This window comes from Tetrao urogallus, assembly GCF_951394365.1.
Source record: "Tetrao urogallus genome assembly, chromosome: 7".
Classification (NCBI taxonomy): domain Eukaryota; kingdom Metazoa; phylum Chordata; class Aves; order Galliformes; family Phasianidae; genus Tetrao; species Tetrao urogallus.
This window is the reverse complement of record NC_136820.1, coordinates 31,370,791-31,398,250: the sequence shown is the minus strand read 5'-3', so window position 1 is coordinate 31,398,250 and position 27,460 is coordinate 31,370,791. Positions and strand designations below refer to the sequence as shown.

Sequence of the window (27,460 nt, the reverse complement as noted above, 5' to 3'; positions counted from 1 at the left end):
GGACAGGAGTGTAAAAAGCTTTGTGCAGAGCTCACAGACAGGCACTGCACTGGTGCTGGGTGTTCCCAGCAGTAGAACCCAACTCCCACCTGTGCAGGAAGGACCTACCTATGGACACCACCACCTTCCCTCCCTGCTGTCCACTGGAGACAATCTTGGAATTATGTGAAATAGCACCAAAGTCAGGGGCAATGTCAAAACAATATAAAAACCAATGGAAAAAAATATGTATATATTATTAGTTAGAATGTGCGTAAATGTGGCACATTAATTTAAAAAAGGATTTTTTTTTTAAAGAGGCAACATAAAGAAGTCTTCTTGCTCTGAACTGAGAAAGAAGCTAAAATGAATCTGAAGGGCAGTGCCAGCATGAAGCACGTGCAAGAATTCTACTTCATGTTGGCCACCTTAGATGAAAACAGATAAATCTTTCCCAAAACATTCCCTGGCTCTGATCCTGCAGCACTAAACCTACCACATGGAGAACAACAGAAATCCAAGCTGAACAATGCAGACTGATCTTAAATCAAAATCATATGGAAGAGCATTGTGGACAGCATCTGTTTGAGGAGGGTCTGTCTTCTTGGGTATGGTGAACCAGGGCAGGCATAGCTGATGGGATGCTTTGTTTCTGTCTTCCCTTCTGTTTCAGTCCTGTGGGTGTTCAGGACTTGTGGTGTCAAGCTGTTGACCAGGAGCTGTGTCCACAGCTCCACAAGTCTTTGTATGAGTCTAAAAGGAGGCAGCCCAGAGCATTAATCCTGCTGTCAGTGCACATACAGGAGTGAGTCTGGTGCTGTATACAATCCTCTGCTCACCAAATAAATCTCAAGTGCTTCACACGGCCATTTGCTGGCTCTCAGAAACCTAAGATGGGGGTAGGGGAGAGGGCTATGAGCACATGCAGAGCAGGCAAGGCCATGTACTGCCACATCACTGTACAGTGCATCTTCAGAAAGGCCCTGATGTTCCCATCTGGCTCTGTGCTGACATGTGTTCTAAGAGGCATCACAAGCAGAGCCAGGTTGCCTTCTTATTTCTGCAGCCTGAAAGGAAAGAAAATGCAGTAGACAAGTGCAGCAAATATCTGGGAAATAGTGCCTGAGAGGAATTACAGAACAGCTACATTGGTTTCTGTAGTTCCATGCACTGCCCATCATCTTTAGCCAAAGCCTAGTGAGATCCACTGCCCTTGTGCTATATGCGACCAGGTCTTCAAGGTTTGCCTCAGAGCAGCGTGCATGAGGATCTTCAAGCAGTAAAAGGGAGATGCTTCCTTTGTTGGACATCTGAGCTCACTGCTTGCTACAGGCTTCGTGCAGCCCACCACGTCTGCATCCTTCTGATGTCCTTGGCCAGATGAGCCTTTTACTTAAATTCATCTTTTTCCTCAACAGGCTTTTCTCTGGAAGGAGTCTCTGCAGACAGTTCCGATGCCCTTTTTCTCATTTTTTCTGCCCTTGTGTTTTAACACCAGATACAGTTCCAATCTGAGACACAAGGAAAGCCATTCAGAAGTACTTTGTCCATTTGAAATAAGTATTGCTATTGCTGAACACAGTGATACAGAGAGCCCACAGAGCTCTGCAGTGCTTAAGAAGCTTCCCAAAGTAGTATCCTTGCAGTGACATGGTGACTCACACAAGATATTTGCCGGGAGCCAGGGGTGGCTTTTCATATTCTTTGTTTGCCTTGCAATGAGTTTATCTTGCTTTAATTGGAGAACTAATACTTATTCTTTGCATATTCTTTCTTTTTTGCTTGACTAAAAATTAAGTGTTGTAGAGTAATTACTATTTGCAGCTGCTCTAATAGAAGTATTTGTTAGGTTTTATGTGAATGTATTTGTTAGGATTATATGATTGTGTGACCAGCCAAACAAGCACATCAAGCACTTCATGCTACCAGTCAGTGTTGGAATGCTGTCACTGTGAGGGCTGGGCAGTCTCTCAAGAATTCCAGTGTAACCCTCAGTGTAAGCTTGGGTAGAAGGTAATTGTTATCCCACATAGAAACTTTGTTCTTAATTTCAACTGTGTCCTGTAACAGCGAGAGATGCTATAAAAAAATAAATGCGTCAGGAGTACTTAACAGACTGCCATTTTTGCAAGCACTGTGTCAGAGAAGGGATAGCTGGCAGCACAGATGAAGTGTGTGGAAGCATCTTCCAGTTAAGCATGATGGTAGCTAGGACAAAGATCTGCTGGTTCTTGCAGAAAGGGAAGTCTAGGGCAGATCGTGAGGAAGAGAGAGAGAGTTGCAGAAAGGCTGTAATTTGCCATCTTTGAGGAGAAAAAATTATAGAGATACGGAAATTGAATTAATTGTGAACGGGACTACAGAGTTCAGTTTTTCAGACTTAGCGTGCTGTTTCATGAATCAGCCTGGAGTTCTGCTAAATTTAAGGTGTACTAGCCCATGAGTTAACAGCCAAAAAACAAGTAGAATTTGCAATGAGAGCAGATCAGAGAGTAGACAATGGTCAAGAAACTTATTAAGAGGTTCAGATTTCCTATCTGTACCTCCAGCATTAAAGAGCAAGATAGTTTGAGAGTTTGTGTAATCAGTTTGCGAAGGAAACTTGTCATCTTGTCATGGAGAACAAAATAACTTCCATCTGCCACATACTTACTCTGTTTTAAAAGTAAATGAGAGAGGTCCAGCTGAAAGCCCCGGGGAGAAATAACTTCCGAGCCTAGCAATTAAGGAGACATTTTGACACACGCACACACAAAAAAAGACAAACCTTAAGGGACATAACTGTGGCTGAAGGAGATAAGGAAAGCTCAGATTCATTCCTTCCCGCTTAAGAACAGTGGAGAGAGAGTAAATATTAAATGAGATTGATGAGGAGCCTTCCCAGCAGTCTGAGAGCATAGAATACATTTGCTACAGTGTATAGAGGGGAGATCAAGGAGGAGGTTACTTATATGGATGACACAGAAGTAGAAATACAGAAGGTTTATTATTGCTCTTTCTCAAGATGAAGCTCTGGAGAGAGAAGCTGACTCAACTAAAACCTTCCATAAGTCATGTTATACACATCTGCGGCTTTCTAGAGCCTCAGACAATGGGACAGAGTGTTTTATGCTTACCTCCTTTGTACGTAACAGACTCTCACTTTCTTTTAAGGGGTGTAGCATCATGGGCATTAGGCTGTATCACAAGCCTTCTGCTTGGGTTTCATTTTTGGACTGCTTAGCTAAAACGCAAATCACAGCAAATGTATTCTGAACTGTCAGCAGAAATTTTAAAAGCTGGTATCTGTTGTGGTTTGAATAAAGAGTTTGGGCTGTAGTCAACCATTGTTTCTGAATATTTTTCTATATAAGTAAGTTATACTGGTGTAGGCTATACCAGCATGAACCTGAATAGAATTTCGCTGCTTGAACTACAAAAAAAGGTGGGTTTTTTTTCCTACATTGTACTAAGGAAAAATGATTCTTACATCTGAGATGGCAAGTACTTTTGTATATGTGCAAATCCCATTTCTAATAATTATCATGAACTAGGGAAAAGAAACTTGCAGTAAATGAAGCCACTATTGGAAAATTCCAAGAAATGTGTGTTTCTAATCTGAAAAACGGTATTGAAGTGAAAGTTTATAACCTCTGTATTCTACTATCAGATTTGCTTTCCTTATTATTTTCCTTGTTATTTTCCTTATTTTCCTTATTTTTTATTCACTTAATGTATTCTTTTCATTCCAGATCAGAACATCTGTCATTTGGTCCACTCCAAATGTCTCCTTTGTCATTCCTTTGTGGGTTATAATACTAGCAATAATGCTTGGTCTACTGGTACTAGCGGTATTGACCCTTGCTTTATGGAAGGTATGTTGCATTATTACTACTACTGTTGTCTTAAAAAAAATACTGGAAGATACTAACAGATGAGGAAAAAAAGAGGCTGTAAGTTTGGAGGAAAAGCAACAATAGACATGTGTCTTCTTTGTTTTGGCATTTCTGACATGCGAGTGTCACTGACCTTTGTGTAGGGAACTTATTTTCAAAGTCCTCCCTTATTATTACAGTGTGGTTATAAATGGGTATACTAAAGAGTTTGGCTCTGTTTCCCAAGACCTATGAGACTCTTTTTCAGGATGTTTAGGTTCAGAAAGAAGTGACTCTAACTTTTGTTCTCTCTGAATACTTCAGGAATTTCCAGTTTTTGTTAGCGTCTAACAATGCTCCCAGTTTTGACAATTAATTTTTAGATTTCATTTTATATTAGTGTGTTGGTTGCTACATTCTCTTTGCAAGTTTCAAGACAAGTTTGGAACTGCTACATTACAGGGAACGAGTCTGGCTTTTTGTCATCCTTACAGTTCCTCTTTAAAGAAGAAAATAATTTTGTATGATAGGATATGGCTCTTCTGTTTTTAGCTGCCTAAAGGTGGATTAGGTGTTCAGCCAATTCTAGCTATCCCAGTTCCCTTTGCAGTTCAACAACAAAGAATCTCTAAACCATGGGAGGATGATGAGAGGTGTTAGCTCTTGGTAGTATTTTCCTTTGACCTTTTGTGAGGTCTATGTAATTAGTTTCAACCAAAAAATGACTTTTAGGCATTTAAAGTTAGTTGACAGAAATCTCATCTTTACTGATCTTTAGTCTTAGTCACAACACTGTCCTGTACACATTTTCCAACGCATACTTCATTCTTATTTTGTCATCCTAATATTTTCTGAATGAGTGTCTTATACATCTTATAGAAGAGAAATTGACAGTTTCCTCATTAGAGTCAGTATCAGCATTCAACAAGCACTCACATCATCTGCAAAGATAGCTTTCATACTATTTGAATTTTTAAAGCTATACTTTGGAACTCAGTGCCTTGCACCTAAAACTTCGATTTTTTTTCATAGGCAATGATTTGAATAGAGAAAAACCAGCAAACAGAAAAAACATTTCACAGTCTATCAGGCCATCATAAACTGTATCCCACCTTTCAGATCAATTGAGTGAAGTCAAGACATCCTGTGGTTGTCTTATCATGATGCCTTTGTTTCTGTTGATTGTTTTCTACAGTGCGGCTTCTTTGACAGAGCAAGACCTCCTCAAGATGACATGGCAGACAGAGAACAGCTGACAAATAACAAGACTACTGATGCATAGAGGAAGAGAGTGACAGATCCAGTCAGAATCCTGCCTGAGACTAGAACATAGTGAGAATTAACTGAAGGTTTCCTTCCACCGATCTTCTTTTGTACCTGCAAGCGAAATGGCATCATAATCTGATCTATGCTACGTTCTGAGAATACGCCACATGATGGCCATCCTTGCCAAAGAAAGAAAATTTATACTGCCTTAAGGACATGCTTGCCATTGAACAGAATGTTTATTCTATATTTTGATCAGTCTACATTTTAGCAGATGCTTTTGAACACATGTGGTATACTGAGGTGCTTCCAGAACAAGCCCAAAACTCCCAAGGAGAAAATGCCTGCATTGCTGTACTGTCTGGAAGATGGAACAGGATAGAGTTTCTGAACACTACTGTATCATGCAGAATACCTTTGACACCTCCCTAAGAACGTTTATGACATTATGACTCAGGGAGACAAGCAATAAATCAGTACTGTGGAAGTACTTCTGAAAAACAAAGGTAGTCTAAGAAGAACTTTATAGATGGAGCACAATTATTTATTTTTCCACCTTTTCAGAATAAGTATCTGATATAATAATCAACTTACATTTTAAGAGAAATAAAGTCAATATACAGAAGTCATGCACTTGCTTTACATGTAAATAGAAAAGCAAACCAATTGTACACACTGAGCACATCTTTCTCGGCTACAAGGTGTTTGGCAAAACAGAGGATTTATGCAATATTTTGCAAGATAAATCATATGCTAAGCATGTATTGTATCTCAGTCCAGAGCTGAGAGTATCACACCCAGGTAACAAAATCCAAAGGCATTATAATGCAGTAGATGAGTTACCTTCTCACCCCATTGCTGGTGGTTGCCTATGCAGCTCTTAGTGATTTAAATTGCTGATTTAAATTACTACAGACATGCGTCTGGGGTGATACAAAAAGGACTTGGGAATTTGAAGCTAGGATGAGTTTTACTTTTTGCCATTGCCCTGTTACTTGGTGAAGTGCTCTCTTAAAATGGCTACAGCTGTTGTATCGTCTGTTGAATATATGTCACAGACCCTAATATTTCATTCATCTGAAGAAATCTTTGCCTTTTGTTTTCACTTTATGGGCAAGAATCCAGCAGTGTATTTAAAGAGCTGAAGATATTTCTTCAAAGTTTATGGCAGAATTTAATGATCCCTTAAGCAAAGTCTTGTAGAGAAAGTGAGCAAGGTTTCTATTTACGCAGAAAATAGGATGCCAGCCAGCCAGGCATGAACAAAAAGAAGGAAAGATATTTTGAGATAAAGAGTAACAATGCATGGATTTGGTTTGAGTGCTTCTTAGTCTGTGTTTTTTTGGGGGTGGTTTGTTTTGGTTTTTTTTTTTTTTTGGTTGGTTGGTCTTCCTGACTTGGGAATTCTGAAGAGGACAGGCTTCACTCATTCTCCTCTATGAGCAAAAATAGCTTGGTTCTTATCTCATCTCTGGATCTGTGCAGATTTTTGCCTGAAAACCCAAGTCTTCCAGTGCTATCTTATGAAGAATTTGCTATCTTGTGTAAACTTCAAGAGGAGTTGTTCATTTTCTGAAACAAACAGCACATCATCTGTTTCCTGAGCTCCTCTTCTTTCCCACCCAATAGTTAGATGGCCTCATCCATTCTTTGTGACTTTAGGGTAACTGCCCCCCTACTTTTAAAGACTTTAGGACAGAAGTAGCCATAAGACGTGGTCACTTCCGTCAGTCTGACAGATATTTAGGCTGACCTGTGAAATCTAAGCAAGAAGGAAATCAATGTAAGGAAGCCTGAGCAGGTGTGTTCCATCTTCACGTCCAAGGGAAATTGCAGGACCTTTATGGAGCCTTCAGCTGATCGTTCCCAGTGTGCCCAAAAGACTGACTGAGAGGAGGCGCAGGCAGAGGAGGCACTGCATCTCTGGTTTTTGAGGATGGGTGGGCCTGACCACATCCCAGTCCCCAGCAAGCTACCAATGGCAGCATTCCACAAAAGAGCAGAGGAGATCAGCTGGTAAATGCCACCATGAGACCAGCTCATGTGCACACTTTTATATGCCGAACATCCCAGGTTGAATTGTCCTCCTGCGAAAAGAACAGGGAGTTTGCAGCCTTTGTAAATATTGAACTGTTGCATGAAGCAGCTTCCAAAATAAGATCTTCTAGCTCCTGAAATTCGCGTCATTGGCACAGCTCTGATGAAACAGCACCATAAGGAGATACTAAACATAGGACTTTCGTATGTGCAATACTTTATATTACTTATATACGTGAAGCATGTTTACACTGGCATTTGTGGTTGTTTTTTGAACTTTTGAATATACTGATTAATGATTACAATAAAGAAAAAAAAAAAAGAGTAGGAAAAAGAACAAACGTAGCTCCGTTTCGTATTTGTTCCAATGTGTTTTCAATTCTGTGCTGCCCTGAGGATAGGGCTAGGTGACCTAATAAGTTCTTTGCAGTTGTAACATCTATGGTTCACTTTTGAGCAATTACTCTCCATTTTAATGATGGGTAAAACATGTTCAGATACTAAATTTAAACCAAAAAGAACCTCAGTAACTGCTGGGCCTGGCAGGAGTCCATTGGCTGCAGCTGTGTAATGTCACTGGAAACCAAATTAGAGGCACATGATCTGACAAACAGTTACTTTGAGCAAAACTTTGTTTTAGATTTCTACATCCTCATAGATTAAACTTCCCCCATAGAAATGTCTGGAGCCGTGTGCTGTCAAGGACTGCAGTCCTGGATCCCAGCATTTGTGGACAGTTTTGGCTGCAGATTGTAAAGAGCTCTGGAAATGAGATTTCTGGGTTTCAGTGCTTGCCAAGATTGTTTATCCCCCGAGGAGGTTGCATCCTAGAGGTGGATGCCAGCAGGCAGTAGATATAATCTGTCCCCTGGTATATTTGTAACGTGCGACACAATAACCTCTGCCTCATCCCCAAAGGGGTGAACTTGTGTTTCAGTGATGTCAGCATTGTAACGAGTTCCTAGAGGCAGCTTTCTGCAAAAGTAATTCAGCCTTAGGCATCCAAGCAGACGCAGTGAGCTGCTAATTGAGAGCACAGCGATAGTTGGGAGGGTGGGAAAAAGGAGGTTACCTTAAAGTCTTTCAGAACTCTTCACTGCTGTGACCACCGTAGTGGTCTGTTAAACAGAGAGACATCATCTTTTGTTTCACATGTTTCCTGCAGGCTGTGCTGTGCAGCAAGTTCCCTAAGAGTATCCATTTCTTAAGAGTGTCAAGTAATGTTTTCTGTTTTATGAAAACTTCAGAATTTGCCTAACAGGGACTGGCACATTTGAATATGTTGTCACTTGCAGGTCTAATCTTTATGTAGCAAACACAATTTCCATGTAATGATCAGGTTACTAATAAGAACATTCTTTTGTCACCACTCTGTCACTCATTAACAACTTTATCCAACTTCCTAGCACCAAAGGCCATGACAGGTTCCCCATCTCTTGAAAATGGCAATGATTTTCTGTACCTTTCAGCTGTGTTTTTGTCACCCATCTGCAGGAAGGATCTTCTACATAAATTAGCTAAAAAGCCTTTTGGGAATTGACGAAGCATCAAGAGAGATGCATTGGAGAGAAAGCCCCGACTGCTCAAGGACTGAGGTATTCCACTGCTTCGCAGCAAACTTCTTTTTAATGAAATGCCATCTGACAAACTGCCTTTAGGAATTGTTTATGAGTGGGTGTTTTATTTATGATTGTTGGCAAAGATCCATATTAAAATGTAGTGTAATGGTAGTGCCTCTTGACAATAAAGAGTCTCGAATTCAGCTTAGGCAGGCGCCATGATGTGACACAGCAGGAATGCTTTTCATATTGAAGGACTGCTCTTGTTTTGCCTCCTGGATTGGAGGGGCACTTAACAGTTCAAGATGCTATCCTACCTACCTATGGGGAATTCAGATGAGAATGGAAATAATTGTTGAGCTTGCTTTTCTGATGGTTTCATTTGTTTTCACTGTGTTGCATCTCCTTGACTGGTGCACTGCATTTCATTTGGCTGTTTACTGTTCCTCTGTTTCAGGAGGCTTCACATGGCAGACTGCAACAGCTCACACTGGGTTGTGGCAGGCAGTATTGCTTTTCCAGAAGCAAACTTGGGATAACAGCAGCAGAGCAGAACTCAGGATGCGGTGAGAACTGGTCAGTGCAGTGCAGGGCATAATTGATTTTCCAACAGCTCTATAGAAATTCACCCAGTCACATTAACAAAACATCAACCTTAGATTCCCCATTTCTCCTCTAAATGGGGCTAGAGTGGGCCCTCGTTTATTATCACCGTAAAGGCCAAATACCTAGAAATCCTCACAGCAAGGCTGGGGTGGGGGGGGAACATTTTAGATCTGAGAAGGAGAAATAAAAGGCAATCAAATTAAGTGCACGGCAAGAATGCAAACATCTGTCTTCTGATGCATTCTCCTGGTCATGAAGGTTTACAATAAATTTTTCTCAGCAAATGCAATCTGCCTATCACCGATCAGAAGGAACAGAAAATCATCCCTGAAGTTGCAAAACTACTCCAGGAACCTTGTAGCCTGTAGTTCTTTGAAGAAATTTTATGTTTTTGAAGTATGTATGTGATAGCTTTTTGCCCTTCAGAAAATTTATCTTTTTTTTTTTTCCTAGCTTTTAAAATTTTAATAGCATTTAGGAAAAGTTAGGTCAGCGTAGTAAAAGCTGAAAAAATATATTTAAACTGACAGTGAAGTCTCAGAGGAGGCCCAGGCTCAGAGCTGGATTTCTCCATTTTTAGGCACAGAAGAGACACTGGGAAATATCCCAGGTGCCTGCTGAGACTTCCAAGAGTGTTATGGCTGTATTGCAACAAACACTGCCGTGCCAACTAACCTGCAAACAGAAAACATTATTTTTAAAGATCCAGCACTGTGTCATCACCTACTATATGCCCTGGTATATCAGAAAAGGCAAATCATAGGTGAACGCAACCATTAGAGCAGGGCAGCAGGACAAGAAATCTGTGATGTGACTCAGTGCACCAGAACAAACTTTTCCTGTGGAGAAGGACAAAGAGTGAATTTTCTCAGTGTTTAAAAAAAGGAGAGATTTGTTTTCCTAGAGAAGAACATGAAACTGTGACAGCACTGTCCTCCAAGCATGACTGGCCCAAGTACACAAGCAAGGTGGCTGGGCACTTAGGGTTTAAGCAGTAAAGAAGGCTGCAGGGCATTATATTAACTACAAATGACAGAGATAAAGAAATAGAAGGTAAGGGTAGGAGGCTTTCAAGGAGAAATCAAACCTTTAAACACACAGGTGTGTGGTAACACTGGAACAAGAAGAAGGTTGATTAGTAAGATGGATGGATTGGAAATAAGGCTCAGCTGCTGCAGATGAGAAGTTGTGACCCCCAGCAGATAACGAGACTAATGATCTACTACAGTAACTTTTTTTTTCCACAACAACCAATTGATTCATTGGTCATACAAAGTTTGAGGAAGAGCATTTCCCTAGTAATTAGATAATGACAGGAAAAAATATCTCTGCAGCTGTGGCAGAATTATTGAGTTACTTGTGAATCCCTCTCATTCTTACAAGAAGGGCTGTATTCACTTCATTGGCTTTTAGAGAGGGAAGGAGGTGGTGAAGACATAAGACTTGAATTTGTTCCAATGTCTGCTGAAAGATTCTGGGTTAGCTGCTGTTTCGGAGTAACTGGTTTAGTATTCATTAACATCTTCCACTGGCATAGTACAGACTGTGCTATCCAGAGGTAATAAAGTTTTTTCAAACCAGTAAAAAAGTAGATCTTTTGTGGAAAACCTTCCTTCTATGATTAACCCAAGAGACTTGAGGACTAGAGTGGTTTTTAAGTGGGATTTTTTTCTCTCTTTTTCTGAGTCTCAGTGTAAGGATTTTCATACAGAAAGAAGCCTCGATGTCTCTTTTTTTTTTTTTTTTTTGTTCCTATGTTGAAAACAAAAGGAAGAAGAAAAGAAAATTGAAATAGCAGTCATCTGCAGCAAAGGGACTGGTGTGGTGTTACTGTCTTTACCCTGCTGCTCCCGTGCTCAGTGCTTTTAAAGTTTAAGAACAAGCAGGACATGGAAAACTCTCCAGATTACTCTCCTCTTCTCTACTTCATCATTTCCTTCTTATGCAGGTATCAAAATTATGATAAAAAAAACCTGTGACATTGATAGCATTATCCACCTATCTCATGATAAATTTGGGGTCTGTTGCTGTCCCACATTACAGGCATTCCATGAAAACCTCAGGGGATTCAGGTACCAACTAGTGAGGTGCCCTCATTAGTGAGGGACCGGTGACAGAGTAAGGGGCTGGCAGAGGCCCCAGCTCCCCAGCTGGGTCTGATGAGAGTATGTTCTGCTGGATACAGGCAAAAAGGTTTTAGTCTCCACCCCCACTCTTCTAATGCCCATATATACACAAAAAGGCAATCAGTGGTGTCTATTAAACATTATTTCACTAAGCATCCAGCCAAGTCTTTGTTTGGTAATTTAGTAAAACAAAGACCACAAATTTGACCCTCCAGTCATTTCAAGCTAAAAACAGTGCATGAAACAACTGGGTTTCCAATACTTTGACTCACTGCAATGTCTTCAAGAGCAAATCTCCTTGCAAAACATGTTGCAGACCCCTCAACATCACTGCACTTTGCCTGAGTCCTTGCTTTCTTGCTCCTTCTTGCAGCTCCTTGCTGTGTTTCCAGCTGAAATCCCTCAGTGTTCCCACACAGCAGCAGCTTCTCAGCTCTACACCAGCTGTTGCCTGGCACAATGATGTGATGAAGCCCCAGATGGACACCATAGGACTCCTGAGGGCTAATTTCACACCATGTCTGCCTCCTCCTTCCTCAAAGGAAGGCCTGGGCAGAATCCAGCCATGTCTGGAAGCAGTACAGCAGTAGTATAACCTCTGCAGGACTGCTGAGGTGTTACACAAGAAGTTACATCTGAACAGGTATGTCCCAGATAGCTCATAACCCGTTGTCCCCACACACACAACCCTGCCTTCTCATCTATAACAATATTTCTCTGGTCTTCTCTTTTTGCTCCTTGTAATGTCTCTTGCCCCATTTTTCCTCCAAGTTCATCCCTTGTACCTCAGAACAACATGCCCCTCAAAATCACCCCTCCCAGCATTCTGTCATCACTGAGCTCTGTTCCTCTCAGCTGCTAACACAGTCTGGTCTCTGGAGCTGTCTGCATAGCATGTGCCCCGGAGCTTTATTAGCAGCTTGTCTGCCTCCACTCCAGGCCCTGCAGCTTCCTCTACAGTGGCTGCTTGTCAGTGTACATGGAGGAAAAGAAGGAGCAGGGATGGCTTTGTGCTTGGGTTTGAGGCTGAACTTGAGCAAACTTGATCTGCCCATCAACTTCACTGTAAATTTTATGTAATATTGGATAAAGCACTTCATACGTTGTGTCTTCATTAGGGGTAGAGAACTCCAATGAATAGCATGAATAACAACCACTTCTGGTGGAAACCAGGTACTACCTGGTAGAAATGGTGAAATAAATTAAAACCAAACTAATAAAGAAACTAGTTACATGTCTTGTGATTTCATCTATTTATTTGTCTCAGGCCAGCTGAAAAGGTCTGCTTATTCCATTACTGTTAATCCAGACACATACAAAGCTAATAAAATGTCACATAAATAATAGTTTTCCTAGCTGTTGTGTAGATAAATTCAGGTGGGGAGAAATATCAAATACTTCTCTTTTCATCTTTGGATCTATGGATATCCAAGGGATCAGTCTTGTTTTTCTTTTGAACATAGAATTATGTAGAAGCTACATGATTTCTAGAGCTTCTAGACAAAATACTCTGCAGCTTTTCAGCAGCAAGTTAGAAATAAATAGCTTTCCTTTTCTTTACTCTACTCTGTGCCAGAGTATTGCCTCTGTCTCCAGCTGAAGGGATGCTGAATGGCAGTACAGATACACAAACAGCCATGAATCAGATCATCACAGGGGTTTCACAAAGAGGCAAATATGGTCCCTGACAACATCTTAGCTGGAATGCTGGCTTAATCAAGTGCTGGTTGACAGTGAACTGATCAGGGCTTTGAATCCTTGGGTGCCTTCTGATAATTCAGAACTGCTTTATGCTGAGTGCTCAGAAATGTGATAACTCTTAGAAATTTTGGCCCACACATGGCCTTTTATTAAAGCTAGCAGGAATGCTTCATGCATCCAAAGCCTCTGTGAAACCAGTATGAGTTCAAGAGGGTAGCAGTAGAGCCTGTATGCTAATGATATGGTTCCTTGTTGGGGCTGGCCTGTCATAGATGCCAAGATAGCCTTTAAAGCTTCTGTGAAAGCTGTCTTTTCTTGCTGGTATGTTGACAATGATGTTTACAGCCTAAAGACTCTGAAAACTCAGGAAAATCAATCCCTTTGCTATCCGCATTCTGAATTTTTGCTCCCGTTAGTGGCAGGTATCAGCACACAAACAACACAAATGTTGGTAGTCAAAGTAGAAATTAAGCGTATTTCTGATCTACTCTCTGAACTGTTCCATTTGAGTGTCAAGTGCTTCTACCAAGGCCTGGGGGGAAATGCAGGATTTGAGTGTTGGCATGCTTCTACTGTGTGCTAGGCACTGAGCAAAGCCATGGCACAGAAAGCCTGCACTTCAAATGTAAAATATGGAGCAGCAGATGGATGTAATAAAGCAGGAAGCATACGGAAACAATGACACGATTATGAACAGCATAATACGCAATGGTTATAGCACACCAAAGCAATAAGCAAGCTTCCTATTATGGATGCCTAAATTGGTCATTTTAATATCTAAATAGCAGTCATCTGGCCCAGCAAGGCCATACAGAGCATCTCTCCCTGTTATTCCAATGCCTTATACAGCCAGTGGAAGTGTCAGTCATGAGACAGCAACTCCCTTGTGCCCTGAGAAATAAATGGTTATTCAGGTCCTGATGGGTTATTCAGGCCTCAATACAGCCAAGTATCCACTTTCTCTGCTCTGTGCCTAAGTGCTGAAGCCAAGAGGCTGTTCAACATGCAGCGTCCCTTTCTCCGATGGTCCTTTCTTAAGCTGCACCAGTTGCAAAACCTCTGGCAGTGAAGTGCTCAGGCTGAGCCAACTCCAAGTGTGTGCAGCAAAGCGCAGGCTTGTAGGGAGAACTGCACTGCAAAAAGCACTGCTAAAGCTCAGTTGCCCCAGGGGCTGGCAGCCCCAGCCAATACGTGGTACCAATTGTACTCTTGAATTAAGGCTCCTAAATTTCCCTTAAATCAACCCTGGGGTTGCTAATAGTTGGTCTAAAAGTTCTCCCTTGGCAATAACAAATGAACTTAGAGGAGCTTGGAATTCCAACTATTTAATTTGAGATTCCCAGTGAATGTCTTGGAAAGTTTACAGCCTTGCCATATTCTGCTAGTGATTTAAGAGTTTAATTTGTTAGATGCTCCAATATTTGTCATTTTAAATTTTCTTGCCTGGATACAGTGGCCAAAACATTTCCTATCCGATTGTTCAAAACAAGCACCTGAAGATACATGTTTTTATACTTGAATCACTAGCTTGCTCTGCCACTGAGCCCTGCGTCTCTGAAAGTCAGGCACTTTAGATACCTACACAATGGTTTCAGGGACCTAACTTTTGGCAGTCAAATTCGTGTTTGTGAAACTATCAAATGTTTCTAATAAGAATCTAAACGTAGACCAGACCAAAGAAAAAAAAGCAAGGGGGAATAAAAAGAAAGAAAAACAATACTCTGTAGGAAATCTATGTGTTGAAAGACACTATGTGAATTCCATAAAATATGGAATTATTCTATACCTATTACATCCGTATACGTAGGTACCTTTTTCCAAAGATGAATTATTTGAATCAGTTGTTCAGATAGTCCTTGGAAGGCAGCTTCTGTACCTGACACCCACCAAGCCAGCAGGCTGCACACCAGTGCGCTGTGTGGTAGTGAAGCAGGCATCTATCGCGCCTCAGCAGGAAGCCTTCATTCACTCCCATGTTGTTACTTCTATCTCTGCGCGTTCTCAAAAATAAAGCTTGGTGTCAGTGCCTGAAGGTTTGTATGTTTTCTGTTCTGCTGTTATCTTAGTAGCAACTATTCCTGAACAAGAGGATTAAACGTGGTGTGTCCACATCTTGTAAGCCTGCTTTAGGGATTCACTTACCAGAAGGGTGAGGTCCAGGCAAACGGAAAGCCCCAGCAACACTTATGGGTAAATAAAAGCCAAAGCTATGACACCACATTTGTGTTTGTGCCGTGCTTTACTTCTGTGTTCAGAGGAAATAAACCCAGAGTTTTTCTTTCATTAATGGGGTAAAAACATAAGCATTTATCAGCAGGGTACCATGGTGAAGTCATAAACCATCATGACTGTTTTGAGATTGTTGCTTCAGTTTCTCTGTCTGGTGCACTAGAGCACTCCTAGAAAGGTCTTCTGGGGGCTATGGCCATCATTGCTGTTGGGTCTCTGGGGAATGGCGTTGCCAAGAGCACATAGCAGACTTGTCCCCAGCTCTCCTGTAGATGGAGGAATGAGGTTGAGGTCTGGGTTAAAAAAGCACAGCTCAGCACTTCAGCTGTCACCATCATGCTGCTACTCACCATAAGGCCTAGGCAGAGGCTTAGTGGCAGGCACCCTCCAGCCACAGAAAGCAGGAAGGACTGCTGTCCTCCATGCAATAAGAGTACGTGTCAACCAGTACAGTGCCTAAGCCTAAACCTTAGGCTGAAATCGACCATGTTCACCACACTGCCCTTGGGAGAATACTGAAGTATGAAAACAGAGGGTTGTCCTCCTCTAGAGAGCATTGACAGAGAAGCATGAGAGCTCTGGATCTGCCCCAGGCTTGCATGTATGTCTGCTGTGATCAGCCTTCCAGGGGGATTGTCTGCAGCACCTTCAGGCTCTGACCAGCCCCAGAGTCCACAGCAGGAGCAGCTACAGAAAGCCACTCAGCCCCCTGCTCAGGTACATTGAGGCTCAGATTTCTTTCTCTGTGTGTGTACAAATACGCACATACGCTTCTCCCAAGTACTGTTAGGCAAGAAGATGGATTTCACCTAACAGGGGCATCTGAAAGGGTTTAGCTCTTCAGGGCTTTGTGTGTGACTAAGCTCAGTGGCGGTAGTCAGATGTTGTACAAAGCCTTCTTCATTCTTTACATTCAGTACTTCTCAGTTCGGCCTACACCCACTAAAAATCTTTCCCATGTTTTTCTTCCTTACAAGGAAAATAAACTTGTAAAGAGGAAGAAGTGAAGGGTTACATCTGGAGGGAGTTATGGCTGTGGCTCAAAGGAACAACTGGAATGTGTGCAATGCGGAAGTTCCTTCCACGCAGCCATTTTGCTTTTGGGGAGCACAGACACGTGTTATTTCTGTTTGCAGAACACAGCCCCAGTTCAGATTCCAGTGGGGGGAATGCAACGACATTCCCTAGAGAGAGCATGGTGGTGATTTATGTTGGTGCTACCCATACGGCCTCATGTCAGGAGCATCTCTGCAAGAGAAATTTTACCTGACTTGAAGCCACAGCTTTGACTGTAGCAGCAAATATTATCATTGTCCAATTTTGATACTTTTTGGTGTTTGCAGATCCCACTGAACTCATCTGGCATCAAGGTGTTTGGAAGAGAAAGAAATCATTTGTGTGTACATTGACACGGGGATAGCAAGCAGTACTGCATCTGCTACAGCCCCACAGCTTCTTTCACCTGTTATAACTATTGGATTGAGGGGCAACATCATCCACCTTTGAGCTCACCCCTAAATCTTGAACAGTATATGGGATGAAAAAGCAGAAAAGCAAAGTGTTTTTCTCTGGTATAAATCAGTGGTGTGGAGATGGAGGAAATCTAGGTATTGCAACTCCAGCATGTCTGATGCATCTGACTTTCCAAGAGCTGGGGCTTTTTTAGTCTATGAATGTTTATGAATGATACACAGTTCAAAACCACTCTCTGATATTTTCTCAAGCTGATGTAGTTTGTCATTAAACATTTTTAAACAAAAGCTTGATTTCTGATCCTGAAATTTAAGTGTTCACCTGCATCCGTTCTTATTTTTGAACCCCTCTTGAAAAGGAAGAATCTTGCCCAAATACTTCACTGCTTAAAACCAACCCAGCTTCTGAAAAGGGTCAGTATTTGAAGCCCTTAATATTTACCTGTGCAAAAGTCACAAAGTCATTTTAAAGTGATGTGGTATCTGTAAAACAATTATCATTAAGAACTGGTTTTTTTACACACAGGCTTACAGTTTTGAGACGTTTATAAACAAACCACTTTGGGAATAATGAAAGCCAGAGAAGAGAAAAAATAATCTATGAGGCAACAACATTGTCAGTGATAGGTATTTGTTTTTCCATTCATAATGCCTGAAGTACTTGTAATATGCAATACCCTGCATACTGTTCTTGTTTTCATGCTTTTTCCAAAAGCATGCCATACTTGGGACAAAGTTCTGTGAAGAAATACTTTATACTTCATTTGTTTTTTAAAATGCCATTGATTGGAGAACAGAAACTGCCCATCCCCTCTTTGGATCTTCTGGCTTTTGTCTGAGAAATTCTAGTTTCTATTTGCAGTGACTTTTTCTATTCTTTCTAAATTGCCAAACATCGGGGGGAAAAAAAAGTATTTTGAAGTGAAAGTATTGATTAAACAAAGAATTTGCTATTCCCTTCAGTGCTGTATTTTTGGAAATAATTTTGAGCAGAATAGCTACCAGTATTTGAAAGGAACATCTGCAGTTCATCTAGCAACTGGCTTTCAAAACACTCCCATGTGTGCCTGTCTTGCTCCTGATCCATTTCCAGTAATTATTCCTGATAGTTACATGTGTCATCAGAAGGGATATGAATGAGCAACGGTGTTTCAAAATTGTGAAAAGCACAGTACAAAAAGTAGGACAGAAACAAAGAGGTCTCCTTGGTTGATCTTGTAACAAAACCACTGCTTCCAACAAGACAGGCATGAAAGCAACAACCTGGCAGACCATCACCATGAAATCAAAGACAATAGTGGACCTCCCACAGCTCTGGCCATTCATCGTACTCGAGTGTGTATCTGCATCACCTGAGCCCCTAACTATGTAGGAACTAGTTACACACTGCATTAAATTCATCAGTCAGCTACACTCTTGAAAGTTTCATTTGCAGTCCAAATTTCTTGAACTGCAACACGCAATTGCTACATATTCTCACACCTCTCTGTTAGAAAGAGAAGTGTGTTATTGTAGTGGGAATGCTGAGTCATGGTTTGAACCAGTGATTGAGCACCTGGGGGGAAGGCAGGGCCAACCAGGGAGGGGAGCCCAGGTGTATGCAATGCAGCTGAGTGACTGGAAGAGGTGCAGCCAGGATCCACCCCTTCCCAGAACTTATGTAAGGGTTGGCAGTGGAAACAGGGGTATCTTGCTGGAGATTTCTGTGTATCTAAGGCCTTCTGAAGGTAAGCAATGTCTTTCCTTTGTTTCTGTGCCTGTGGTTGTTGCATCTGATCAAGTCTTTGCTTACTACTGCCTGGGACTTTGCTGGTCTGCTATTATTGCTGTGCTTTCCATTGTGTTGCAGTTATCAATGTGTTATATTGATATAATTTTTATTTTTATTAAAATATCCTGTCAGCTGTACCTGGCACCTGATTGTGTAGGTGGTGGAGAGCAGGAGGAGAACTGAGTCCTTGTGGAGATTTCAACCAGGTGAGGAAGGTAGCAGCTGTGTTCTCTCTTAATGAAAGAGAAAAGGGAAATTAAAACTTGGAAGTTGATGAGCAGCTTAGTTTACCCCATTTATGGCTTCCTCTTGTCAGAAATACTCAATGTATGCTAGGAGTCATGATGTCTCTATGACATGTGTTGTAAACGTGTGAAGAGTTATAACTATGTACCCAGATACATTGAAATTTAAAATGGATGCAATTGTACTTTAAACAGTTTAGTTTTTACTCCTAAAATGTAAAGTAGTCATAGAATGATTTGCTGTGACAAGAAAAAAATAAATCGCCCATTAGTATGGGTTTGATAGGGAGATAACGAGGACTTGTTACATCGTCGTGCATGAAGAGTCTTGATTTGGCGTGACTTTCGTTGTTTGTCCTTGAGAAATGTTTCTTAGCAAAATGACTGAGGTCCTTCTTTTGTTCTTTAGGTGTTTTTTTTTTTTTTTCTTAAAGGAAACATGTAAAAGATACAAACACTGTTTTTACACTTCACCTTTTCAGACACAGAGATGGAAGAAAAACTTCTCCCTTACAAATCAAAGCACTTGTTTCATCCCTTCTTCAAGACTTCATTACATTTCGTAAGGCCAGAGAACGTTTATTTTTAAAGCAAAATCTCCATAAGTAATACTTTAGTTTTCATTAAGTGAAGACACAGCAGAAGCTGAATTGAGCCCTTTTCATCTGAATGGCCTGCAGCTTGCGGGATGGCCGCAGCATTGAGGCAAGCAGGCAGGACAGCAGCGGGGTGTCTGTGGGATGGTTTCTCAGATTCAGTGCACAAAGGCAGCAGGGTTGGCTGCCTGTGAACCCCTTGCAGACCCTGCCAATCCCCTCTGTTTGTGGCTGAGGATGTGTAGCAGTTAAGGAACAGGCCCACTAGCTGCAAGGGGCACTCTGACTTCAGACCTCTGTGCCCCAGCAGCCCATGGCACAGCCACTCCTCATGCTTCACTCCTACCTCCAAGTATTACACCAATAGCACTGACAAATGTGTTGAGGGGAATGTGATTAGATAAGGAAGAAGGAGGAGGCTAAATAATGCACTTTCTACTGACATGTCATTGTTGGTACATCTGTATTATGTCTGGATGTACTAATGATTACTTCTCTGAAACTGCGCTGCAAGACAATTTGAGCTGATAAATCATAAGAGTTTTCTGGTTTTAAGATCCCAAATGCCATACGAGAAGAAAAGATGGGGATGGGGGAAGAAAAGAATGGATGCTCACCTTAAATCTGTTGACACAAAAATGTAGCTTCAGGATGGTAGTAAAATACTGTAAAACACAAAAAGGGCAGTCTTGCTTGGAATCCAACTCATACTAAGGCATTCTTCATAATTCTCTCCTTTTCTGAAGAGGAGGAAAAAAAAAAAAAGATTTTTAAATGGAGGCTAGTCTTTAGGAGTTGTGTATATACGTTCTTGACTGATGAACTCTTATATATGCATGTGATCCAATAGAAAGTCGTTTTAAAAAATCAAACCATTAATTATAGGGTGATTTCATAGCAAAGGTTAGGGAAAAGTCAGAACGGTTTGGTGGTTTGATAATGTTTACTCTCTCTCTATGACATACTGGATGGTAGTATATATAGCAGGGGCTTTCCCAGTTGTTTGTACACGTTCTCCCACACCCTAACAAAGAGGTAGGAAGTAGAGAAGTATTGTTTATAAAACCAAAGCTGGATAAACTATCTGTACAGAGCCTCTGCAGCAGAGGATTTGCTTTGCATACTTCTACACCTCAGTGAATTTCAGTGGGAGCTGAAGTTTCATTTATACTACATGGGCTACTGAGGGCCTTTGACCCAATCTATTTGCAACAGCTGATCTCCCCTCTAAATGGAGCCAGACGCTAATTGTTCTGGCTGATGCTAAGGGCTGGTGCACCTCAGCCTTGTGAAAGCAAAAGGCAAGAAAATCTGAAGAGAGCTACTGTGATTTCCCTTTGAACGCAAAATGTGTTTGAGCAGAGTAGAGTTAAAGTAAATGACATGGGGCGTTCTAGGGCAAAAACTTTTGACATCTGCTTATGCTCACACAAACTATTTGCTACCAAAGTAACTCCTGGAGGCTGAAATGGCCTGATGACAGCATAGGAAGAGGATGGAAGAAGCACGGTCTTTGACTCACTCACAGAAATCACCGGGGCCAGAAAGTTGGCTAAAGATCTTCCTGGCCAAGTTCCAGCCCTGATGAGGGATTCTCAAATACTTCTTCTGCAGGGACTGAAGGCTACAAATAAGCGAGAGGGCTGCCCAGAAGAGAAGGTAATTAGAGGATGAGGAGCAGCTCAGAAGATGATGTTTGCCAGTGGCCTGCAACGCTACTCTGCAGCTTCTTGCCTTTTTCAATAGTCAGAAGTGGATAAATAAATAAAAGCACATTTTAAAATTGGAAATAAATAAATAAAACCAGAACAAACAGCAGCAGTTAAAAAAAAAAAATAATAATGCTGGCTACACCCATCATCACTCAGTCTCAGCTGGGTTCCTGTGTGCCTCTATCCAGTACCAGCCAGCACTTCAGCAATAATCCAGTCAAAGCTGCCAGCATGTACAAAAATCCATCCCAATTAATCTAAATATAGACTATAGTGGGACATTACTGAAAATAAGGGTTTATCATTTTAATCAGTACCCTTCGGTTTAATTCAATGCTATGTGACATTCCTGTGACTGGCTGGCTGTTCCCTGAGCAATTCCCTTCAACACTTCCATGGGTCAGTATCCAGGACTGATGTTTCCTCCTCCTTTTTCCTCAGAGAGCCAGGACATCCAGAGCAGCCCAGTTCTAACAGCATGCAATGAAATGGCCCCATAAAGGCCAAATGAAGGCTGGAGGTATGCCAGCATGTGAACAGGGGGGCTTCTTTGTGGGGTGACTGCACAGCTAAATATCCTGGTTAGTCTCAGCAGCAATCTAGGAAAGCAGCTGGAAAAACATCAAAATAATTCACAGCACAGATATCATTGAATTGTAAAGGGAGAAAAGCTGCATCTCTGTTTGGTGCTAGTATTTTAAAGGAATGATTTGATGAAACTCAGAGTTACGTTTTGGTAATTCTAAAATTCTATGATTACAGCGAAGCTGTAAAAAAAGCTGACTCTTCAGCTGGACAAATCTGCCGAAGTTGGTCATTAATATATCTTAAATATGCGCTACCAAGACCCAGATGAATTCCTGAAAAGTCAAAAAGCATGAGATAGAGAAGACCTGCAAGGTCATCTGGTCCATCTCCTTGTCAGTGTTTGTTGTTTTGTTTCTCCCTGGTTTCCCATGTCTTAATTTAAATTTGTTCTTATTTCCTCCCTCCTTATCAACCATATGAATCTTCTTTAAAATAACTGCTCTCCTCCTCAGTATAAGATCAGATAATAGAGTACAGATTTAATTCCTTTCTCTTGTAGAACCTGAAATTAATCTGTCTCTATTAAGAGCTCAATTGTGGTTAATCACTATTGTCCCTATCGCTTTGTTTCAGCTTGTTCTGCGCACATTGCTTTTTGTCAGATGTTGTCAATAATCCTCCTTTCCCTTGCTCACTCATGTGTGAGATTTCTGTTGCATTTAGTCGCAAGCCTCTTCTTAATCCTCTCTTTAGTGATTACTGAGTGCTAGAATCTGCATCCGATAAATCCAATGGCGAATTTTTTTTTCTCCAAGGGCAGAACTTCAGTGTTTCAACCACCTCACTGCAGACTCCTATTTGCAGCGCCGATTTCCTGTTTGCTCTACAACCTTCCATAGGATTTTGTGGCTAAAGCTTTCTAGCTTTCTGCTCCTCTCTTCAGTAGATCAACTGATTAGAAGTGTATCCTATCCTTGGCAACAAAAGACTACAGCTTAAAAAATAAAAAGTAAATTAAAAAAATGATATTCCTCTGTCCTTTATTTTTGTCTTCTCAAGGGAGTGTAGAAAAAACAAGTGTTATCTCCATATGCTTTTTGGTTTTCAGAGGCCATACACACAAATCTCCCCCCTCCTTGGAGCTGTAACCCCTTTCCCCACAGCTTTCTGTGATATCTCATATATCCTTCCTTTTGTTATTTGTTATGCATCTTCCAAAACAAACACAACTGTAGAAACACAGGATATCTTCAGATTGCAATGCTTAGGATCAAAAACTATACTGGCTTTAGGCCGGAGGCAGCGCCGCTGCACATGGGGATTTGAGTTAAATCTCTTTAAAAAGCTGCTATTTTTTCCATTCCCCTATAAATATTAGGGTAATATTCACAACAACGCCTTTATGTTTTTCAAGAGGCAACCACTTGATTTCATGCTTTGATGAACAGAGAAGGCTAGTGCAGTCTTTTTTTGTTGGAAAACTTTATCCCATAAATGTACTATGAAAGAATACAGGATGTGGGATGGACATTGGAAAAGTCAGAAGGGCAGAATGGGGCAAAATCTGTTGGGCTTCAATTGTCTTTCTCAGATGGGAATGTAGGGAACTGGAGCTGAAATTCAGAATGTTTCAGTGCACATTAATAGATTGGTGGTGCATTGCATAAGGCAGTGCTACTCATGCTTCTTTGCCCAAGCACCCAGCATGAAAGGAACAAATGCTGAATCATCATAGCACTGTTGCCCCATTCCTAAGTGACCTCTTCAAATCAACTTAAAGATTAGTTCCCCATACTCTGCAGAAATTGCAAGTGAACATTTGCATGTCAGCAAGACAAACGATGTTATTATGAATTAGTTTTAGCTAGTACACTCTGAAAAATACTTGTTATTCTAAAGATGAATCAGGAATATAGGGAAATTGGTACTATCTGCATAGCTGTGAACAAGATCCCATAGGGAAATCCATATGCTCTGTGTGATAAGGCATTTTCCTACCTTCCAGGAAAGCTGAGGGCCTGAAGGTAGTTGTACAGATGGGTGCAGGCAGACACGTGTTCGTCCTGCCTGCTCTGTGAGCTGGCACGGCAGGAGCCAGCTCCTATCTGGAAGCTGTACCATTAGAGTAGCACTGTGCCAAACCTGACATATACCACCACTGAGCACTTGCCCCTTGTTATGGGCCTGCTATTCGGGTAAATGTGGGAAATACAACTTCTTTGAGAGTCATCGCAAAAATGAACTTTTCATCCTGAGGGGTTAATTTTATGCTTTCTTCATATTCCATCAGTGAGACTCACCTCAGCTCTATGACCATCATTACATATTGGGGAGCCTGGACACGCTTTAGTACAACTGCCAGCAGTTGTCCTCCCTTTTCCTTCTTCTTCTTTTTTTTTTTCTCTCTTTTTCTTTCTCCTTTTCTGCCTTTTTCCTAAAATTCAGAGAAATCTGACAAAGTATAACAAAATCTCAAATGAAAGTGACACAGAGGGCAGGCGGAGGCTTCCAGCAGACATGAATGCAGTTGTCACAAAGGACATTTGAAGAATGGAATAAAAGTAAGCTGGGGCCTTTACATACAGACGATCCATATCTAGAGAACCTTGTTAGAACAAAGATGAGTTGTGGGATCTGTGAATCAAGTGTCCCTCTAAGACCAGCTCAGGTCCTTGAAAAGCAAATAGAGATGAATATATCCAATTTCCACTGCCATCCACGTGCACAGCTGGGGCTCCCCAGGCAGTACAGCAACAGGATGAAGAAAACTAACAGCCAGCAGAGGTGTCTGGATTAGAAATCTTAGCAATATAAAGTCTCATTTCTATTTGTACGTGATATTTCAAGAAGCCTCCAATAATAATAATAATAATAACAACAACAATAAAATAAAGAAAAATGGTTAAATGCTTATGTGTATGTATATATATATTTATTTAAATACAAAGCTACTCAACATTTTTGTCTAAAGGTCAGCCTGGCTGCTGAAGCCCTCTAGCTATGACTTGTTTTCCACTGCACCATCAGAGATGAGAGTTTCACACTTTAACATTTTCATGTGTATGATGCTGTGATTTATTAATAACCCAAAATACAGCAGCCACTAGGAAATATTGATGTGTTTTTAATTTACGTATGCGGCAGCAGAGAGAGATGTAAGACACTTAGCAATACAGCTCACACTGAGCTCTCAATTATGTGTGTCTGCTGAGCTTCTGTGGGATGAAATGACCTCAGGTAATTCTCTCACTTCACGGCCTCCAGGACATTCTGCGTAGCGCTGGGTGGCCACGTTCAACCAGCCAAGCGAGAAGGGTTGTCACACTGCTCAAGTATTTGTTTCCGTTATGAATAAGACAGAGCTTAAATATGCTGATGGACCAAAACAAAGCAAAAGTAAAAACTATGTTGAGAACAGTATCTACATGGTGCTTATGCTCATATATCCTGAAAAGACAAACACCCAGCATCCGTAGGGCCTCAAAGAAGCGGGCATTGAGCTCCACACGCAGCGCCCGCAGCCAGTGAGACGGAGAGCCCGCGCAGCACGAGAGAGCAGGGCTTTCCCCTCTCCAGGCGCGCTTCTCCCAGCGCATCCTCGCGCCGAACTGCACAGCGCGGCCCCGGGGCGGGACGGGGCCGTAGCGCGGCACATTGCGCCCCCGCGGCGCTCAGGCGAGCGGAGGCGCCGTAGCCGGTGGCGCAGCGCCCCCGAGCGGCCGAGTCCGGCTCTGCGGCACCGCTGCTGGGCTCCGCGGACGGCCCCGGCGGGGAGAAGCCGCGCGCTGAGACCGGCGGCCATACCGCTCGTGAGCCGCTGCTGCCGCATGGAGGGGCCGCGGCTCCTCAGCGCCTTACCGCGCCTACAGGCATGGCTCGCTTCGGGAATAGCGAGAAACTTGGGGACAACTTCCATTAAAATCTGTTGTCTTCTTTACGTTTATTCTCTTTAAACCTTCTAATCAGCAAAGCGGGTCGTTTAGCAGATGGCAACGATTCTGTAATTACTGTGCAAATCCAGCATAAGAGCAGTTCTAGGAGTAACCATGCAGGAAAAAAGGCAAGGCAAGGTAAGGCAAGGCAAAGACAAGGAAGAAGGAAAGAGGAAAGGAAAAAAAAAGGGGGGGGGGGGGGTGGGAGGGGGGGGGGGAGGGAAAGGAAGGAAGAAAAAGGAAAAAGAAAAAGAAAGGAAAAATGGGGAAAAAAAGAAAGAAAAAAAAGAAAAGGAAAAAGAAGAAAAAAGGGAAAAAAATGAAAATGAGTGATTACGTCTCACCAGATGCCTGTTGGAAATTTAAAGGCTAGATTCTCCTGGCTGTCAGTAATTTCAGAATAGCTTTACCAATGTGACTTAGTATCTACTATTTAGCTACACGTGAATGTGTCAACTGTTCCATTTCACGCTGGCAATACTTAAGGCCATTGCTGAAAGTATGACAAGAGGTGTGTATTTATTGCATCTACTTAAATCAAAGGAGTTTGATACTTACACCTACTGAAAATAATGAATTGTAGTTCTACTGGGAGGGATTTTTTTTTTTTTTTCTGGTGCTCTTTCTTACAAGTATCATAGTAACATGCAATGATTTTACTTGATGGTCATAATTTTTTAAGTATTTCCTATAACACCTCCTAAAAATACTTACTGTATTTCAAGATACTTTTAAAGATACACAGAACTGTAGGTAGCTTTCAGCATACGTGAAATGTTAAGCAACACATGGAACACCTTAAGTGGCAATAGCTATACTGATTGCCCTTTCTGTTCTCTGTCTTCCTTGAACATCAAATGTTATTGGAGTTACGGAGAGGGCAAGATGCCAGGAATATGCAAGAAAAGATGGTGGTAAATACAAAATACACTGTACTTTGTGTAGAAACACTGCCTGTAGAATTCCAGAAAGCTGTTGAAGAAAGTAGAACATGTCAGGCCTTTTCAAAAGCACTAATGTCTTGCTGCAAACATTGCTGGAGTCGCCTATTGAGCAGTGAGTACATTGTCAGCTCTTCCAGAGTGCTCCAGGAACACATACGGAACCACGGTAGGAAGTGTCAGTGTGGTCATCATTCTTAGTATAGTTATCCAAGAATGTGCATGAATTCCTTTGTCTCTTCCAAAGAAACTGAAAGTAGGTGTTTGTGTTTGCTTCACCCAAATAGCCTCTTGCCCTCTTGGTGTGTCATTGTTGTAGCACCTAGGAGCTGAGAGACTGGGACTCACTGTAACCCTGTCAACAGTGGTTGTTCTCCAGACCCGAGGAAGGCCGTTGGCCACAGTACCCACTTCCATTACTGCACTCAAAGGCAGCTCCAAGATCACATCTGCAAATCATTCAAGCAAGTGACTTTGATTTCACATTAAAAACCTACAACAGTCCAGTTCTGGAGTTTATATGTGGTTAGCGTGATAAATGTTAAATGATCTTATATATATACACAACAGACAGTGGATAATCACAGGGTCAATGAAAAATTATGGTGAGGAAAAGATGTTGAGTGATAGGAAATAGTGCATTTGTTAAACAGCTCACTTGTAGCTGTCTTTAGAAAGTAATGAGAAGTTGAGACTCTGTTCATGAGTCAGAGATAAGAGCAGTATCATCACTAAAAATACAAGATGCACTAAAAGCAGACAGAGCCTGAAGTGCAGATAATGTATATCCGTAAGTCTGTAGCAGAGACACATCTGCAGTGCTTTCTCTGACATTTCCTAGAAGTTCACAAGGGTCAGGAAGAGATTACTAAAGATTAAGAAGCAGCATATTTGAATCCCACATTT

General features: G+C 41.6%; 1 protein-coding gene across 1 annotated transcript in view; it reads left to right on the top strand.

Moving 5' to 3' along the window:
• ITGA8 (integrin subunit alpha 8) overlaps window positions 1-5,115 on the top strand; it is a gene marked incomplete at both ends in the record, with an annotated part of 98,297 nt that extends 93,182 nt beyond the window's left edge. The window contains 2 exons of the mRNA XM_079538392.1: window positions 3,711-3,833; window positions 5,029-5,115. Coding sequence (XP_079394518.1) covers window positions 3,711-3,833; window positions 5,029-5,115 — 210 coding nt within the window. The remainder of the gene's footprint in view (window positions 1-3,710; window positions 3,834-5,028) is intronic.
• Between the last annotated feature and the right edge of the window lie 22,345 nt (window positions 5,116-27,460).